Source organism: Anoplopoma fimbria, chromosome 12 (assembly GCF_027596085.1).
Source record: "Anoplopoma fimbria isolate UVic2021 breed Golden Eagle Sablefish chromosome 12, Afim_UVic_2022, whole genome shotgun sequence".
Taxonomy (NCBI): Eukaryota; Metazoa; Chordata; class Actinopteri; order Perciformes; family Anoplopomatidae; genus Anoplopoma; species Anoplopoma fimbria.
In genome coordinates this window covers 27,510,237-27,527,736 of record NC_072460.1, presented here as the reverse complement: position 1 = coordinate 27,527,736, position 17,500 = coordinate 27,510,237, and the positions used below count along the sequence as shown (strand labels likewise).

The 17,500-nt window shown below is 42.1% G+C and overlaps 2 protein-coding genes across 3 annotated transcripts in view; one reads left to right on the top strand and one right to left on the bottom strand.

Moving 5' to 3' along the window:
* Positions 1–5,763, top strand: part of zgc:113363 (uncharacterized protein LOC791449 homolog) — a 6,362-nt gene extending 599 nt beyond the window's left edge. The window contains exons 2-4 of one of the 2 annotated variants that reach the window (XM_054609776.1): positions 99–226; positions 1,054–1,212; positions 4,577–5,763. In XM_054609776.1, the coding sequence (XP_054465751.1) occupies positions 100–226; positions 1,054–1,212; positions 4,577–4,839 (549 nt within the window). In that variant the 5' untranslated portion in view covers position 99 and the 3' untranslated portion in view covers positions 4,840–5,763. Of the gene's footprint in view, positions 1–98; positions 227–870; positions 1,213–4,576 lie in introns of both variants that reach the window. The other variant, XM_054609775.1, reaches the window with a different exon arrangement.
* A 177-nt stretch (positions 5,764–5,940) lies between these two features.
* Positions 5,941–17,500, bottom strand: part of tfe3a (transcription factor binding to IGHM enhancer 3a) — an 18,664-nt gene continuing 7,104 nt past the window's right edge. Inside the window, exons 7-11 of the mRNA XM_054609039.1 lie at positions 12,219–12,339; positions 10,206–10,262; positions 9,919–9,994; positions 9,584–9,731; positions 5,941–7,472 (exon numbers count right to left, since the gene is read on the bottom strand). Of these exons, the coding sequence (XP_054465014.1) occupies positions 7,056–7,472; positions 9,584–9,731; positions 9,919–9,994; positions 10,206–10,262; positions 12,219–12,339 (819 nt within the window). The 3' untranslated portion in view covers positions 5,941–7,055. The remainder of the gene's footprint in view (positions 7,473–9,583; positions 9,732–9,918; positions 9,995–10,205; positions 10,263–12,218; positions 12,340–17,500) is intronic.

Genomic DNA, 17,500 nt, shown 5'->3' with positions numbered 1-17,500 from the left:
GACTTTATATTATTATTGGTGTTGTTGTAGTTGACGTATGAAAATAAAACAGTCACAGCTGATCAATATTTATTTTTATGATCTGGTTAAACTGATAGGATGGATGTGACATCACACTGCGAAGGCTATGACATCACCGAGTGTGGAGCCGACAAGAACAATGTCCAATCAGAATGCATCTCCAGCCAGCCAACAGCCAATGGGACGCTCCGGCTTCACAGCACAGGTGAGACGGTTCTTCACTTCCTGTGTGATGATGTCACACGGTGACATCACGTTTGTCTGACTGATGATGTCACTCTGATCTGAGAACATTAGAACCGTCTCACATCTGGATCCACATCCTCTGGACCACTTCCTGTTTCAGAACGTGTGTTTTCACCCTGAACTCAGACTCACAGGCAGGACTTCCTGTTGACCGCATCAATAAAATGACAAACATTATTATAAAAACTGAGTTAATCAAATATTGAGCCTAATTATTTTATGTTCTTCTTCTTCACATTAACACAGAAATGCCACATTTCCATTGTTCTCTTCTTCTTCTGTGGTGGTGAAAAGTAACTAAGTACTTCACTCAAGTACTCAAGTACTCAAGTACTTAACTTGATTATTGTTATCTGATACTTTATTCTTTAACTCCAAAACATAACTGGATAATTGTTTCCATATATTAATATAAGATACATAAACAGCTGGAAAGTACTGCTAATCCTGATAACTTAATTAAAAAGTATTTCTACTTTGACTTGAGATCTGAGTACTTTAATGTTCTTCTTCTGTGGTGTTTAATGGCACCGATGGAAGAACGTCTCTGAAGAGCTCAAAGAGCAGCCAGGAATCATGAAAACGACCTCACCTGTGTTTCAGAGGAGAGCCCTCCCCCCCTGCTCTCTGATAGGTCAGAGGACGGAGACAGCGGTGATGACTCTGTGACAGACGGCTCCTCCACCAATGACGTCGCTCGCCTGCTGCCCGGACAGACGGCTGCTCTCAGGAAACAGAAAGGTAGCTGTCTGATGTCACCTGTGACGTCACCTCTCTGTCTCTCAGGTGTGGACAGCTCCTCAGTGTCTCCTCCTCCCGTCTGTACTCCTCCTCCTCCTCATCGTCACCACGGACACAGCACCAATCAGAAGCGTCTCACCTCCACTAAAAGCCACGCCTCCATTAAGACGGACGCCGCCCACATTAAGGAGGTCGCTGGAGATGGTGAGCCAATCAGGGTTGATCTATATATATATATATATGTATATATACAGTCAGGTCCATAAATATTTGGACATTGACACAATTTTCATCATTTTGGCTCTGTACACAACCACAATGGATTTGAAATGAAACAATGAAGATGTGCTTTGAGTGCAGACTTTCAGCTTCAATTTGAGGGTATTTACATCCAAATCAGGTGACGGTGTAGGAATTACAAGACATTATATACGTGGTCCCTCCCTTTTGAAGGGACCAAAAGTTAATTGGACAATTGGCTGATCAGCTGTTCCATGGCCAGGTGTGTGTTATTCCCTCATTATTTCATTAACAAGGAGCAGATAAAAGGTCTAGAGTTCATTTCAAGTGTGGGATTTTGCATTTGGAATCTGTTGCTGTCAATTCTCAATATGAAGTCCAAAGAGCTGTCGCTATCAGTGAGGCAAGCCATCATTAGGCTGAAGAATCAGAACAAACCCATCAGAGAGATAGCAAAAACATTAGGTGTGGCCAAATCCACTGTTTGGTACATTCTTAAAAAGAAAGAAAGCACTGGTGAGCTCAGCAACACCAACAGACCCGGAAGACCAAGGAAAACAACTGTGGTTGATGACCGAAGAATTCTTTACCAGGTGAAGAAAAACCCCTTCACAACAGGTAGGCGTATCCGTGTCAAAGTCAACAATCAAGAGAAGCCTTCACCAGAGTTAGAGTTTGCCAAAAAAACATCTAAAAAAGTCTGTACAGTTCTGGAACAACATCCTATGGACAGATGAGACACAGATCAACTTGTACCAGAATGATGGAAAGAGAAGAGTACAGAGAAGGGAAGGAACTGCTCATGATCCAAAGCATAGCACCTCATCAGTGAAGCATGGTGGTGGTAGTGTTATGGCGTGGCCATGTATGGCTGCCAATGGAACTGTTCCCTCGGATTTATTGATGATGTGACTGCTGACAAAAGCAGCAGGATGAATTCTGAAGTGTTTCGGGCGATATTATCTGCTCATATTCAGCCAAATGCTTCAAAACTCATTGGACGGCACTTCACAGTGCAGATGGACAATGACCCCAAGCATACTGCAAACACAACCAAAGAGTTTATCAAGGCAAGGAAGTGGAATGTTCTGCAATGGCCAAGTCAATCACCTGACCTGAATCCAATTGAGCATGCATTTCACTTGCTGAAGACAAAGCTGAAGGGAAACAAGGAACAAGCAGGAACTGAAGACAGTGTCAGTAGAGGCCTGGCAGAGCATCACCAGGGATGAAACCCAGCGTCTGGTGATGTCTATGGGTTCCAGACTTCAGGCTGTCATTGACTGCAAAGGATTTGCAACCAAATATTAAAAGTGACAATTTGATTTATGATTATGTTACTTTGTCCAATTACTTTTGGTCCCTTCAAAAGGGAGGGACCACGTATATCATTTGTTGTAATTGTTGTAAGGTCACAGCTTCTTCCTGTCCTGGCCCCTCAGTGGTGGAATGAACTCCCCACTGACGTCAGGACAGCAGAGTCACTGCCCATCTTTAACCTCACCTCTTCAAGAAGTACTACCCTGAGCCTTCCTCGTAGCACCTATTATATTCGTATTAGTCTGTTGCAATTATTGTTTTCGTAGTAATCTGCCTCTGCACTATACTTTTGCTCTGGTTTATGCTTTAAGATGCTTGTTTAAGAAAGGAGATGCACTGATGACTTCTGGTGACTAGTAGTTCTCTTGAATACCTATGTTGAATACACTTCCTGTAAGTCGCTTTGGATAAAAGCGTCTGCTAAATGACTGTAATGTAATGTAATGTAATGTCATGTAATGTAATTCCTACACCGTCACCTGATTTGGATGTAAATACCCTCAAATTGAAGCTGAACGTCTGCACTCAAAGCACATCTCGATTGTTTCATTTCAAATCCATTGTGGTTGTGTACAGAGCCAAAATGATGAAAATTGTGTCAATGTCCAAATATTTATGGACCTGACTGTACATATATATATATCTATATATATCTATATATATATATAGATATGTCATCAGCATAAAGGCTTATTAAACTCTCTATAGAGGTAGTTTATCAGAATCTGTAATGTTATTGAGGTGGACAGACAGACGTCAGATAGACGGACGGACGGACAGACAGAAAAACAGAGAGACAGACAGACAGATGGACAGACAGACAGACAGTATTTCTCTCTGACAGTTTATCAGTGAACACCTTCCTCGTGGTCGTCTGCTTATCTCTCTCTGATAAACCAGCAGCCGTTAACTCCCATCTGACACCAGACCAGTTCATGTTCATGAACACACTCTCTGTATTGTTTCTAAAACACACATGTAGATGTTTGTTCACTTCATCAATCATCCAGTTTGACTTCTTCAGTCAGTAAAAGTTACAAACAGGAAGTCTGGATCATAAAATAGTCAAACAATAACAATGGAAATATGAAAAAAATGAAATCAATATGTTCAAAGATATTGTTGAGAGACTTGTGTTCACTGTCTCTGTCTCTACAGACTGTTGTGTTCACTGTCTCTGTCTCTACAGACTGTTGTGTTCACTGTCTCTACAGACTGTTGTGTTCACTGTCACTGTCTCTACAGACTTCACTGTCACTGTCTCTACAGACTGTTGTGTTCACTGTCTCTGTCTCTGTCTCTACAGACTGTTGTGTTCACTGTCTCTGTCTCTACAGACTGTTGTGTTCACTGTCTCTGTCTCTACAGACTGTTGTGTTCACTGTCTCTGTCTCTGTCTCTACAGACTGTTGTGTTCACTGTCTCTGTCTCTACAGACTGTTGTGTTCACTGTCTCTGTCTCTGTCTCTACAGACTGTTGTGTTCACTGTCTCTGTCTCTACAGACTGTTGTGTTCACTGTCTCTGTCTCTGTCTCTACAGACTGTTGTGTTCACTGTCTCTGTCTCTACAGACTGTTGTGTTCACTGTCTCTGTCTCTACAGACTGTTGTGTTCACTGTCTCTGTCTCTACAGACTGTTGTGTTCACTGTCTCTGTCTCTACAGACTGTTGTGTTCACTGTCTCTGTCTCTACAGACTGTTGTGTTCACTGTCTCTGTCTCTACAGACTGTTGTGTTCACTGTCTCTGTCTCTACAGACTGTTGTGTTCACTGTCTCTGTCTCTACAGACTGTTGTGTTCACTGTCTCTGTCTCTACAGACTGTTGTGTTCACTGTCTCTATCTCTGTCTGTCTCTGTTCACAGACTGTCTCTACAGACTGTTGTGTTCACTGTCTCTGTCTCTACAGACTGTTGTGTTCACTGTCTCTGTCTCTACAGACTGTTGTGTTCACTGTCTCTGTCTCTACAGACTGTTGTGTTCACTGTCTCTGTCTCTGTCTCTACAGACTGTTGCGTTCACTGTCTCCTGGCATGTCTGTTCTGCGAGCTGCCGTCCATGTGTCTGGCTGTGGGGGAGTGTCTGTCCTGTGGAGTGGGCGGGGCCTGCTGCTGCGACGCTGCGGTTGGCTGCTGCTGCTGCATGGAGGCGGCCTGTACGGAGGAGGCGTGTCAGGCCGCAGTGGATTGTGGGATACTGGAGGACTGCTGCGGCTCCACTGACTGTCTGGAGGTCTGTTTGGAGTGCTGCTCCATCTGCTTCCCCTCATAGAGCAGCCAATCACAGACGGACTACAAGATGATGTCACAGCACTGACCGTTGCCTGGAGACGGAACGGCCAATCAGAGCCTGAACTCAGATCAGCTGAGTGACAATAAAACATGGTCTTCTGTCCTCTTAATGATGACATGATGTCCTCATGGTAATGACACGTCATCTGGAATGAATACATGAATGTGTGACGTAACGTTCACTGACAGTCAGAGAAAACTGAACTTCATTAGTAGAACAAATGCAGCTCTGTGCTACAGCTAACAGCTAGCATCTGTACGTACTTCATGAACTGGACAGGAAGTGGATCCTGCAGGGACAGGAAGTGTGTGTTTGTTGAAGCGACACGACAGGACATCAAAACAGGAAATGGGAAATCACTGAGATGACAACGCCACCTGACCTCTGACCCCCAGCAAGCCCAACATCAAAGAGACACACACACACTCACATACACACATACACACACACATACACACACACACACTCACATACACACATACACATACACACTCACATACACACTCACATACACACACTCACATACACACACACACATACACACACACACACACACACACACACACACACACACACACACTCACATACACACACACTCACATACACACACACACATACACACACACGTACACACACACAAACACACGCACACACACACACACGCACACACATACAGACACACATACATAAAACTTGCAACAGCTAACACTTCCTCCTGGTGGTCAGAGAAGACTATGACGATTGTATTTAGATATACATATAAATACATATAAATACATGTATTTATATATATATATATATATATATATATATGTATTTATATGTACACATATATGTGTGTACATGTACATAAAGTAGTTGAGGACAAAGTATATATTGATAATATTATTGATTTAATAAATAACTTCAAACACAGATGTATAAAAAATGTTATGTTTTTAAATGAGTCGATCCAGACTCTTATTTTGTAAACAGTATGTGTCTTTGTGAATAAAATGATTATCGTTGTCATAGAAACAGATTTCAGAGCAACTTGTGGAGACAAAACACATAAAAGACTAAATCTATTTTTCTTAAATGACTTTATTTCCATATAAAAGTTTGAATCTATAAAAACAAACATGATGCTGAATTGAAACAGATCATATTCAGACAAAAAACAATAAATCATAAATGTCATAAATCAGAAGAACAACAAACATGAAGACAAACAAAAGTCCCTTTATGAAGACGGACGACTGATGACCGGATTCTAACTAACAGCTAGCATCTGTACGTACTGAGCTACAGCTAACAGCTAGCATCTGTACGTACTGAGCTACAGCTAACAGCTAGCATCTGTACGTACTGAGCTACAGCTAACAGCTAGCATCTGTACGTACTGAGCTACAGCTAACAGCTAGCATCTGTACGTACTGAGCTACAGCTAACAGCTAGCATCTGTACGTACTGAGCTACAGCTAACAGCAAGCATCTGTAAACATTTAAAAAAAACAAAGCAGTTTCTCAAACTGGGGCTCCTGGGACCTCTGGGGGTCAGGGGTCAGAGAAATGTTCATTTAAATTATCATGATATAAAAAGTTGTTTTACAAAAGGCTGAACTAATAACATGTTATAGATTACATCATCTCTAATAAGAATAAATGTTCTTCACATAACTACTATGAAAAGGTGAATTCTAAAGACTGTCGTCCATTCGTTTCCTCTGAAGATCACAGACTTCAGATCAATATTCGACCCGATCAGATTCATCTCAATCATTTGTTTCCAGCACACAGTGATTATAGATTCAATGTGTTTATGGACAGAATCACATCTACAGGTGAGTTCACACCTGAACAGACTGCTGAGCCTCTGCTGCCACCTGCTGGTCAAACTGATCAATCAGATCAATCAGATCATCTTGTGGTGAACATGCAAATGCTAATGCTAATGCTAACAGTTGTTCCAGGAACATTTCAAATAAATAGACTTTGTCTCCACTTGATCAGAAGCTCATCCAGACAGGAAGTGATGTCACGAGATAAAAAACAAACGAGAACAGAAGTTTAAACTAATTAAAATGTCTTTCATCGTAAAAAAGTTTTTACTGAAGTGTTTTGTGTTTAACCATTAAACCAGATTCTCAGAGTTATTGATCACCTGCAGACACCTGGAGCCTCTGCCGGCCAATCAGCTGTGAGCGCGCTCGTTATCAGCCAATCAGCTGTGAGTCGGTCTGAGGAGCCATCAGAGGTCCTCCTCCATGCTGAAGCTGCTCCTCCTGCTGCTGGTCTTTGAGGCTCCACAGGACAGAAGCGGGTCGGCCCTCGCCCCTCCCCCCCTCCTCCATCAGGATGTCTCCCAGGCCGTGGAGCTCCGTCAGCTCCACCTCACACATCAGGTCTGAGGAGAAGACGGCCGTGGCGCCCTGAGGCTCGTCCAGGTCCACGAAGCTCAGGGCGTCCAGACCCAGACAGGGGGTCACCAGGGAGGAGGAGGAGAACGGGTGAGGCAGGGCGGGGGAGAGCAGGGCCTGGGGGTCCAGAGAGGAGGAGGAGGAGCAGGAGGTGGGCAGAGGTGAGGAGGAGGAGGAGGAGAGACTGTGGAGGCGAGTCTGAAGCTCCAACTCCTACAAGAAAGAAAAAATAAACGACAAGGAAGATGAATTTATGGAGAAGGTTTTTAACACAAAGAGGTCAGTCATTATTAATATTAATATTATTACTATTATTATCCATCCATCCATCTTCCTCCTCTTATCCGGGGCCGGGTCGCGGGGGCCAGCAACACTTTCCAGCTCCTCCTGGGGAACCCCGAGGCGTTCCCACGCCAGACGAGATATATAATCTCTCCAGCGTGTTCTGGGTCTACCCCGGGGCCTCTTACCAGTTGGACGTGCCTGGAAAACCTCTAAAGGGAGGCGTCCAGGAGGCATCCTGATCAGATGCCCGGACCACCTCAGCTGGCCCCTTTCGACGCGAAGGAGCAGCGGCTCTACTCCGAGCTCCCTCCGGATGTCTGAGCTCCTCACCCTCTCTCTAAGGCTGAGCCCAGCCACCCTACGAAGGAAGCTCATTTCGTCCGCTTGTATTCGCGATCTCATTCTTTCGGTCACTACCCAAAGCTCATGACCATAGGTGAGGGTTGGAACGTAGATGGACTGGTAAATCGAGAGCTTTGCCTTTCGGCTCTGCTCCTTCTTCACCAAAACGGTCCGGTACAACGCCCGCATCACTGCTGACGCTGCACCGAACCGCCTGTCCATCTCCCGCTCCATTTTACCCTCACTCGTGAATAAGATCCCGAGACACTTGAACTCCCTCGCTTGGGGCAGTGACTCACTCCCAACCCAGAGGGTGCAATCCACCGTTTTCCAGAAGAGAACCATGGCCTCAGACTTGGAGGTACTGACTCTCATCCCGACCGCTTCACACTCGGCTGTGAACCGCCCCAGTGCGTGCTGGGAAATCCTGTCCAAATCCTGTCCATGAAAATCACAAACAGGATTGGTGACAATGGGCAGCCCTGGCGGAGGCCAACACGCACTGGGAACAAGCTGGACTTTGTGCCGAGTATCCGGACACAGCTCTCACTTTGGTCATACAAGGACCGAATGGCTCGGAGTAACGAACCAGGTACCCCATATTCCTGCACGGTCGAAGGCCTCCTCCACGTCCACAAAACACATGTAGACTGGATGAGCCTCCAACAGACCTGCAAGGGTAAAGAGTTGGTCCGCTGTTCCACGGCCAGGACGGAGTCCGCATTGCTCCTCCTGAATCTGAGGTTCGACAATCGGCCGGAGCCTCCTTTCCAGCACCCTAACCCTAACCCTTCCCCTGAGTCTTCAGACTCTGCCTCTTCCACAGAGGACGTGTTGGTCGGGTTCAGGAGTTCCTCAAAGTGTTTTTTCCACTGCTCGACAATATCCCCAGTCCGGGTCTGCAGTTCTCCCCCCCTGCTGAGCACAGCCTGAGAAAAGCCCTGTTTCCCCTTTCTGAGTCGTCTCACGGTTTGCCAGAACTTCCTTGAGGCCATTCGAAAGTCCTTCTCCATGGCCTCGCCAAACTCCTCCCACACCCGGGTTTTTGCCTCAGCAACCGCCGCAGCTGCAGCCCTTCTGGCCAACCGGTACCTGCCTGCTGATTCAGGAGACCCCTCGGCCAACCAAGCAACATAATCATAATAATAATAATAATAATAATAATAATAATAATAATAATAATTACCCCCCTCAACACACAGCGGTGCCCCCCCTCACCTGTACACACAGCAGTGCCCCCCCTCACCTGTACACACAGCAGTGCCCCCCCTCACCTGTACACACAGCAGTGCCCCCCCTCACCTGTACACGCAGCAGTGCCCCCCCCCTCACCTGTACACACAGCAGTGCCCCCCCCCCCCTCACCTGTACACACAGCAGTGCCCCCCCTCACCTGTACACGCAGCAGTGCCCCCCCCCCTCACCTGTCACACACAGCAGTGCCCCCCCTCACCTGTACACACAGCAGTGTACACACCAGTGCCCCCCCCCCCCCCTCACCTGCCCCCCCCCCCTCACCTGCCACACACACAGCGGTGCCCCCCCTCACCTGTACACACAGCAGTGCCCCCCCTCACCTGTACACACAGCGGTGCCCCCCCCCCCCTCACCTGTACACACAGCAGTGCCCCCCCTCACCTGTACACACAGCGGTGCCCCCCCCCTCACCTGTACACACAGCAGTGCCCCCCCCTCACCTGTACACGCAGCAGCAGGTTCCGGTTGGTGTTCTCCAGCCTCCTCTGTCTCTCCTCCAGCTCTCGGGCTCTCTGTTGTTCCTTCTGAAGTTTGCGGATGTAGTCCACCGACGCCTTCAGGATGGTTCCTTTGTTCCACCTGGACTCCCTGATCGACCAATCACAGGCCTCGTTAACACGCAGCACTAACGAGCTTAACGAGTCACAATTATAACTGTGTATAAATAAACACATAAAGTCATGTGATGAATGTTTGAATGAAGTACTGCGATACTGCAAAGAGGTACAAGTACTGAAGTATTGTGAGTGAGGTTCTAGTACTACGGTTTACTGACGGGTCGCTGGACTTGGGGATGAGAGCTCCGAGTTCTTTGATCCGGTCGTTGATGTTGAACCTCCTCCTCCTCTCGACTGGAACACAGAACGTCACGGTTATACGTTCTACTGTTGTATAAGAGTACTTTGTTTTATAGAACATCACATGGAGTTATACTACATTACATTAGTAGTATTATATACTACATCAGAGTGTATAACAACTTAACTGTCTTTATTCTGACTAAAGTCTTTCTGAGTACAAGTATTAAAGTAGTTCTGAGAGAAGCAGTACTGCAGTACTCACTGAGGTTGTGGTTGTCTTTCTTCTGTCTCTCTTTGATCAAAGCTTTGGTCTCCACCTCTAAACAACACACATTTAACCAACATTTAGATGAGTAGAAAAACACAAGCAGAACATATTACATTACATTACATTACATTACATTTACATTACATTAGAGTCATGTAGCAGAGGCTTTTCTCCAAAGCGACTTACAGTCAGTAGTATGTTACATATCATTCACCCATTCACACACTGATGACAGGCTACCATCAAGGTGCCACCATCAGACTCTAACTAACATTCATCATCAGTCCACACCGATGGCCTTCAGGAGCAACTTGGGGTTAAGTGTCTTGCCCAAGGACACATCGACTGCCGAAGCCGGGTATCGAACCACCGACCCTCTGAATGGAGAACTACCTTGCTCTCCACTACCCCACAGCCGCCCCTATTACAGCATTTTGTAACATTCAAAGTGTCGATTGGTTAGTTACTTACTTAGTTAGTGTTTTTAGTTAGTTAGTATGTTAGTTAGCTAGTTAGCTAGTTAGTGTTTTTAGTTGGTTAGTATGTTAGTTAGCTAGTTAGTGTTTTTAGTTGGTTAGTGTTTTTAGTTAGTTAGTTGGTTAGTGTTTTTAGTTAGTTGGTTAGTGTTTTTAGTTCGTTAGTTGGTTAGTGTTTTTAGTTAGTTGGTTAGTGTTTTTAGTTCGTTAGTTGGTTAGTGTTTTTAGTTAGTTGGTTAGTGTTTTTAGTTCGTTAGTTGGTTAGTGTTTTTAGTTAGTTGGTTAGTGTTTTTAGTTCGTTAGTTGGTTAGTGTTTTTAGTTAGTTGGTTAGTGTTTTTAGTTCGTTAGTTGGTTAGTGTTTTTAGTTCGTTAGTTGGTTAGTGTTTTTAGTTCGTTAGTTGGTTAGTGTTTTTAGTTAGTTGGTTAGTGTTTTTAGTTCGTTAGTAAGTTAGTGTTCTTGTGTGACTTTGGTGTTTTAAAGGCTCCGTTCAGACAATAACACAAACTAACAGCGCTTGTTACTGTTTTCATCAAAGTGTCTCTGAAGGCAACAAAGCGAGATAAAGAGGTGAAAATATTCTAAATATAGCGTACATGTTAACTACTTGCTCTAATAAGTCTCTTAAATCTCTACAGTTGATCCAGAATGCTGCAGCACGTGTTCTAACAAACACTAAGAAAAGAGATCATATTACTCCAGTATTAGCTTCTCTGCACTGGCTCCCTGTTAAATCAAGAATAGCATTTAAAATCCTTCTCCTCACCTACAAAGCTCTAACTGGCCAGGCACCGTCTTATCTTAAGGAACTTATAGTTCCATATTACCCAACTAGAGAGCTGCGCTCCATCAATGCAGGGTTACTGGTTTCCATTGTAGAGAAACTCTGATTGTGAAGAACCTGATACAAACACAAACCCTAACCTGACCCTAACCCTAACCTGATCCTAACCCTAACCTGATCCTAACCCTAACCTGATCCTAACCCTAACCTAACCCTAACCTGATCCTAACCCTAACCCTAACCTGATCCTAACCCTAACCTGATCCTAACCCTAACCTGATCCTAACCCTAACCTGATCCTAACCCTAACCTGACCCTAACCCTTCACCTGAACGACCTTCATCAGACGTTACATTTTATTTAAGAGACGTTCAGAAGCTTCTTTTCAGCTGAAACAGCAGAAAGTGTTTTTATTTAATGTTGACTGAACAGGAAGTGGGAACTGATGATGTGGGAAAAAAGGGTGTGTGTGTGTGTGTGTGTGTGTGTGTGTGTGTGTGTGTGTGTGTGTGTGTGTGTGTGTGTGTGTGTGTGTGTGTGTGTGTGTGTGTGTGTTCACAGGAAGTCGTGATGTTGACTCATCAAACTGAGGAAGAGATTTTCAGCAGAACAAAAAGGAAACACGGGGGAAGGGGCTTTACTGTGAGAGCTCTGACATCAAAGTTTCCTGAGCCAATCAGCAGTGAGCTCTGCAGAGTACCTGTCCTGTTACCTGTTGACATGATAATGTTCGTCATGTGACACTCACCGTTGACCTCTCTCTTGACGGCCTGCAGGTCGGCCGGGCAGCTGTTGCTAACGGTGACGGTGGGCGTGGCCATCGCCCCGCTGCCGCCGCACACGTCCAGCATGTTCCCCGACACCGGCATCTACAACGGACCAATCGGAGCGCAGAATCAGCGGCTGACAGAAAAGTGACCAATCAGAGGCGGAGAACAGTCAGAGCAGATCTCTGATTGACTGCAGGACAACCAACACAGCATACCAGGATAACACACACACACACACACACACACACACACACACACACACACACACACACACACACACACACACACACACACACACACACACACACACACACACACACACACACACACACTGATGACCTTCAGTATTTTATTCTTTAAATCAGTTAACAAATCAAAAGCCGATCAATCAATAAGTGAATCAGAATAAATGTTATTGATCAGAATCGTTCGTGTGGCCTCAACATTAACGTTAGTTTTGTCATAAAGAAACTCCAGAGACGTTAAATAAATGTTATTTAATGTTAATAAAGAAACAAAAACTGAAAGTTTATCATGAACCTGTTCCTCTGTTTATCTGTTATTATGCTATGCTGTGAGCTCTGCGGGTAAAATAAGTATTGAACACGTCACCATTTTTCTCAGTAAATATATTTCTAAAGGTGCTATTGACATGAAATGTTCACCAGATGTCGGTAACAACCCAAGTAATCCATACATACAAAGAAAACCAAACAAATAAGTTCAGAAATAAGTTATGTGTAATAAAATGGAATGACACAGGGAAAAGGTATTGAACACATGAAGAAAGGGAGGTGCAAAAAGTCATGGAAAGCCAAGACAGCAGCTGAAATCTATCAGTAATTAGAAAGGAGTCCTTAATGAATATCAGCTGGTTCAGTCCCAACTGATGGCCTATAAAAAGGTGTCTCACTACCAAGGTGTCACACAAGAAACATCTCATGATGGGTAAAAGCAAAGAGCTCTCTCAAGACCTTCACAACCTTATTGTTGCAGAACATACTGATGGCATTGGTTCCAGAAGGATTTCTAAACTTCTGAATGTTCCAGTGAGCACTGTTGGGGCCATAATCCGGAAGTGGAAAGAACATCATTTCACCATAAACCGGCCACGACCAGGTGCTCCTCACAAGATTTCTGACAGAGGAGTGAAAAGAATTATCAGAAGAGTTGTCCAAGAGCCAAGGAGCACTAGTGGAGAGCTTCAGAAAGACCTGGAATCAGCAGGTACAATTGTTTCACAGAAAACAATAAGTAATGCATCAACCGCCGTGGCCTGTATGCACGCTCACCACGCAAGACTCCACTGCTGAAGAAAAAGCATGTTGAAGCTCGTTTAAAGTTTGCTGCACAACATTTAGACAAGCCTGTGAAATACTGGGAGAATATAGTCTGGTCAGATGAGACCAACATGGAACTCTTTGGAGGCCATAATACACACCATGTTTGGAGGTCAAATGGCACTGCACATCACCCCAAAAACACCAGACCAACAGTGAAGTTTGGAGGTGGAACATCATGGTGTGGGGCTGTTTTTCAGCATACGGCACTGGCAAACTTCATATAATTGAAGGAAGGATGAATGGAAAAATGTACCGAGACATTCTTGATAAAAATCTGCTGCCATCTAGCAGGATGATGAAGATGAAACGAGGGTGGACATTTCAGCAAGACAATGATCCCAAACACACAGCCAAGGAAACTCTCCATTGGATTCAGAGAAAGAAAATAAAGCTGCTAGAATGGCCCAGCCAATCACCTGACTTGAATCCAATAGAAACTCTATGGAAAGAACTAAAGATCAGAGTTCATAGAAGAGGAACACGGAACCTTCAAGATCTGAAGACTGTTTGTGTGGAAGAATGGGCCAAAATCACACCTGAGCAATGCATGCCACTAGTTTCTCCATACAGGAGGCGTCTTGAAGCTGTCATTACCAACAAAGGCTTCTGTACCAAGTATTAAATACATTTCAGTAAGCGTGTTCAATACTTTTTCCCTGTGTCATTCCATTTTATTACACATAACTTAATTTCTGAACTTATTTGTTTGTTTTCTTTGTATGTATGGATTACTTGGGTTGTTACCGACATCTGGTGAAACTTTCATGTCAATATCACCTTTAGAAATATATTTACTGATAAAAATGGTGACGTGTTCAATACTTATTTTACCCGCTGTATGTATATATATATATATATATATATATATATATATATATATATATATATATATATATATATATATATGTATACATATATGTATTTATATATGTACATATATTTGAGTATTTAATACACAGTATTGTGTGTATATAAATTTAACGTATTATCTGTTTTAGGCTCTGATCTGGACTGTCAGTTCATGTTTCTCCAGAAAAACTGTGGAATCTGCTGATGGAACAGAAAACCAGCTGCCACCACACACACACACACACACACACACACACACACATTTTTCTCCGTTTCATTCATCCGTTTAACTTCAGACTGATTGAAAAGAGTCAGAAATTAATGCTGTAATAATAATAAATAATAATAGTAATAATAATAATAATAAATAATAAGAGTAATAATAATAAATAATAATAGTAATAATATCACAGTCAATGAATAGGAACCAGCAGCACCGGCCCTTTAAGTGTACTATATGTACTTCTACTCTGTAATATACATAAATGATAATAACATGAATACTGATTAAAACTTTAAAATGCTGCTTCAGTGTAAAAGTACATTAATACTAATCTGCTCTGTGAGTACGTTTACTACTGTTGTAATACTTCTGTACTTTTACTTTAAGTTAAGAACTAATACTTTGTCCAGCAATAAAACACGAGTCTGCAGCTCTGACCCGCTCAGAGGTCAGAGGTCAAACTCTCCCAGCAACCTGAACCAACAAGAAAAGTCTTTACCTCCGATTTAATCCTCCTCTTCTCATGGTCCGGCAGTAAAACTAAAATCCTCATCTTCTCTGATTTCACACAAACATGTAAATACACACACCAACACACACCAACACACACCAACACACACCAACACACACCAACACACACTAACACACACTAACACACACACAGCTTCTCTTCCTCTTTCTGTTCAGACGACTGTTGAAAAATGGGGAAACGTCTCTTTAAGAAACAAAAACCTCCCAGTGAGCGATTATCTGTCTGACACACACACACACACACACACACACACACACACACACACACACACACACACACACACACACACACACACACACACACACACACACACACACACACACACACGCTGCAGAAACGAGGAAGTGTGGAACACTGAACTTTTATTCTGCATGAAGAGATCTTTTTATTTAACGCAGACAGATGAATGAAGTCGAGTTAGTATTCAGATCCTGAATGTTAGTACAAGTACTAATACCACACAGTAAAGGTACTGCAGTTTATTAAAATTGTTACTAATATATTAACATTATAACTAGTTTATTAACATTATTACTAGTGTATTAACAGTATTACTAATATATTAACATTATAACTAGTTTATTAACATTATTACTAGTTTATTAACATTATTACTAGTTTATTAACATTATTACTAATATATTAACATTATAACTAGTTTATTAACATTATTACTAGTGTATTAACAGTATTACTAATATATTAACATTATAACTAGTTTATTAACATTATTACTAGTTTATTAACATTATTACTAATATATTAACATTATAACTAGTTTATTAACAGTATTACTAATTTATTAACATTATTACTAATATATTAACATCATTACTAGTTTATTAACATTATTACTCATTTAATAATAATAATAATAATAATCAATCCTTTATTAGTCCCACAATGGGGAAATTATTTCTCTGCATTAACCATCCCGGAGGAGCAGTGGGCTGCAATGAAGCGCCCGGGGAGCAACTTGGGGTTAGGTGTCTTGCTCAAGGACACCTCGGCATGTTGCCGGTAGAGGGGTTTGAACCACCAACCTTGTGGTTACGGGACAAGCGCTCTACCTCATGTGCCACAGCCGCCTCATTTATTAACATTATAACTAGTTTATTAACATTATAACTAGTTTATTAACATTATTACGAATATATTCAAATTACTACTAGTTTATTAACATTATAACTAATTTATTAACGTTATTACTAATTTATTAACGTTATTACTAATATATAAAATGATTACTAGTTTATTAACATTATAACTAGTTTATTAAGATTATTACTAGTTTATTAACATTATAACTAGTTTATTAACATTATTACTAGTGTATTAACATTACTACTAGTTTATTAACATTAATACTAATACATTAACATATGTTGTTTTTATTTTAGTCTTCTCTTTGTCTTTTTCATTATTTATTTTTTTATATGGAAAAGAAGCATGACAAAACCGTTTCCTGTATGCTATCTGTATGTTATCTGTATGTTTCCTGTATGTTTCCTGTATGTTATCTGTATGTTTCCTGTATGTTATCTGTATGTTATCTGTATGTTTCCTGTATGTTATCTGTATGTTATCTGTATGTTTCCTGTATGTTTCCTGTATGTTATCTGTATGTTTCCTGTATGTTATCTGTATGTTATCTGTATGTTTCCTGTATGTTATCTGTATGTTATCTGTATGTTTCCTGTATGTTATCTGTATGTTTCCTGTATGTTATCTGTATGTTATCTGTATGTTTCCTGTATGTTATCTGTATGTTTCATGTATGTTTCATGTATGTTTCCTGTATGTTTCCTGTATGTTATCTCTATGTTATCTGTATGTTTCCTGTATGTTATCTGTATGTTTCCTGTATGTTATCTGTATGTTTCCTGTATGTTATCTGTATGTTTCCTGTATGTTATCTGTATGTTATCTGTATGTTTCCTGTATGTTATCTGTATGTTTCCTGTATGTTTCCTGTATGTTATCTGTATGTTTCCTGTATGTTATCTGTATGTTTCCTGTATGTTTCATGTATGTTATCTGTATGTTATCTGTATGTTTCCTGTATGTTTCATGTATGTTTCCTGTATATTATCTGTATGTTATCTGTATGTTTCATGTATGTTTCCTGTATGTTTCCTGTATGTTTCCTGTATGTTATCTGTATGTTTCCTGTATGTTATCTGTATGTTTCCTGTATGTTATCTGTATGTTATCTGTATGTTTCCTGTATGTTATCTGTATGTTATCTGTATGTTTCCTGTATGTTTCCTGTATGTTTCCTGTATGTTATCTGTATGTTTCCTGTATGTTTCC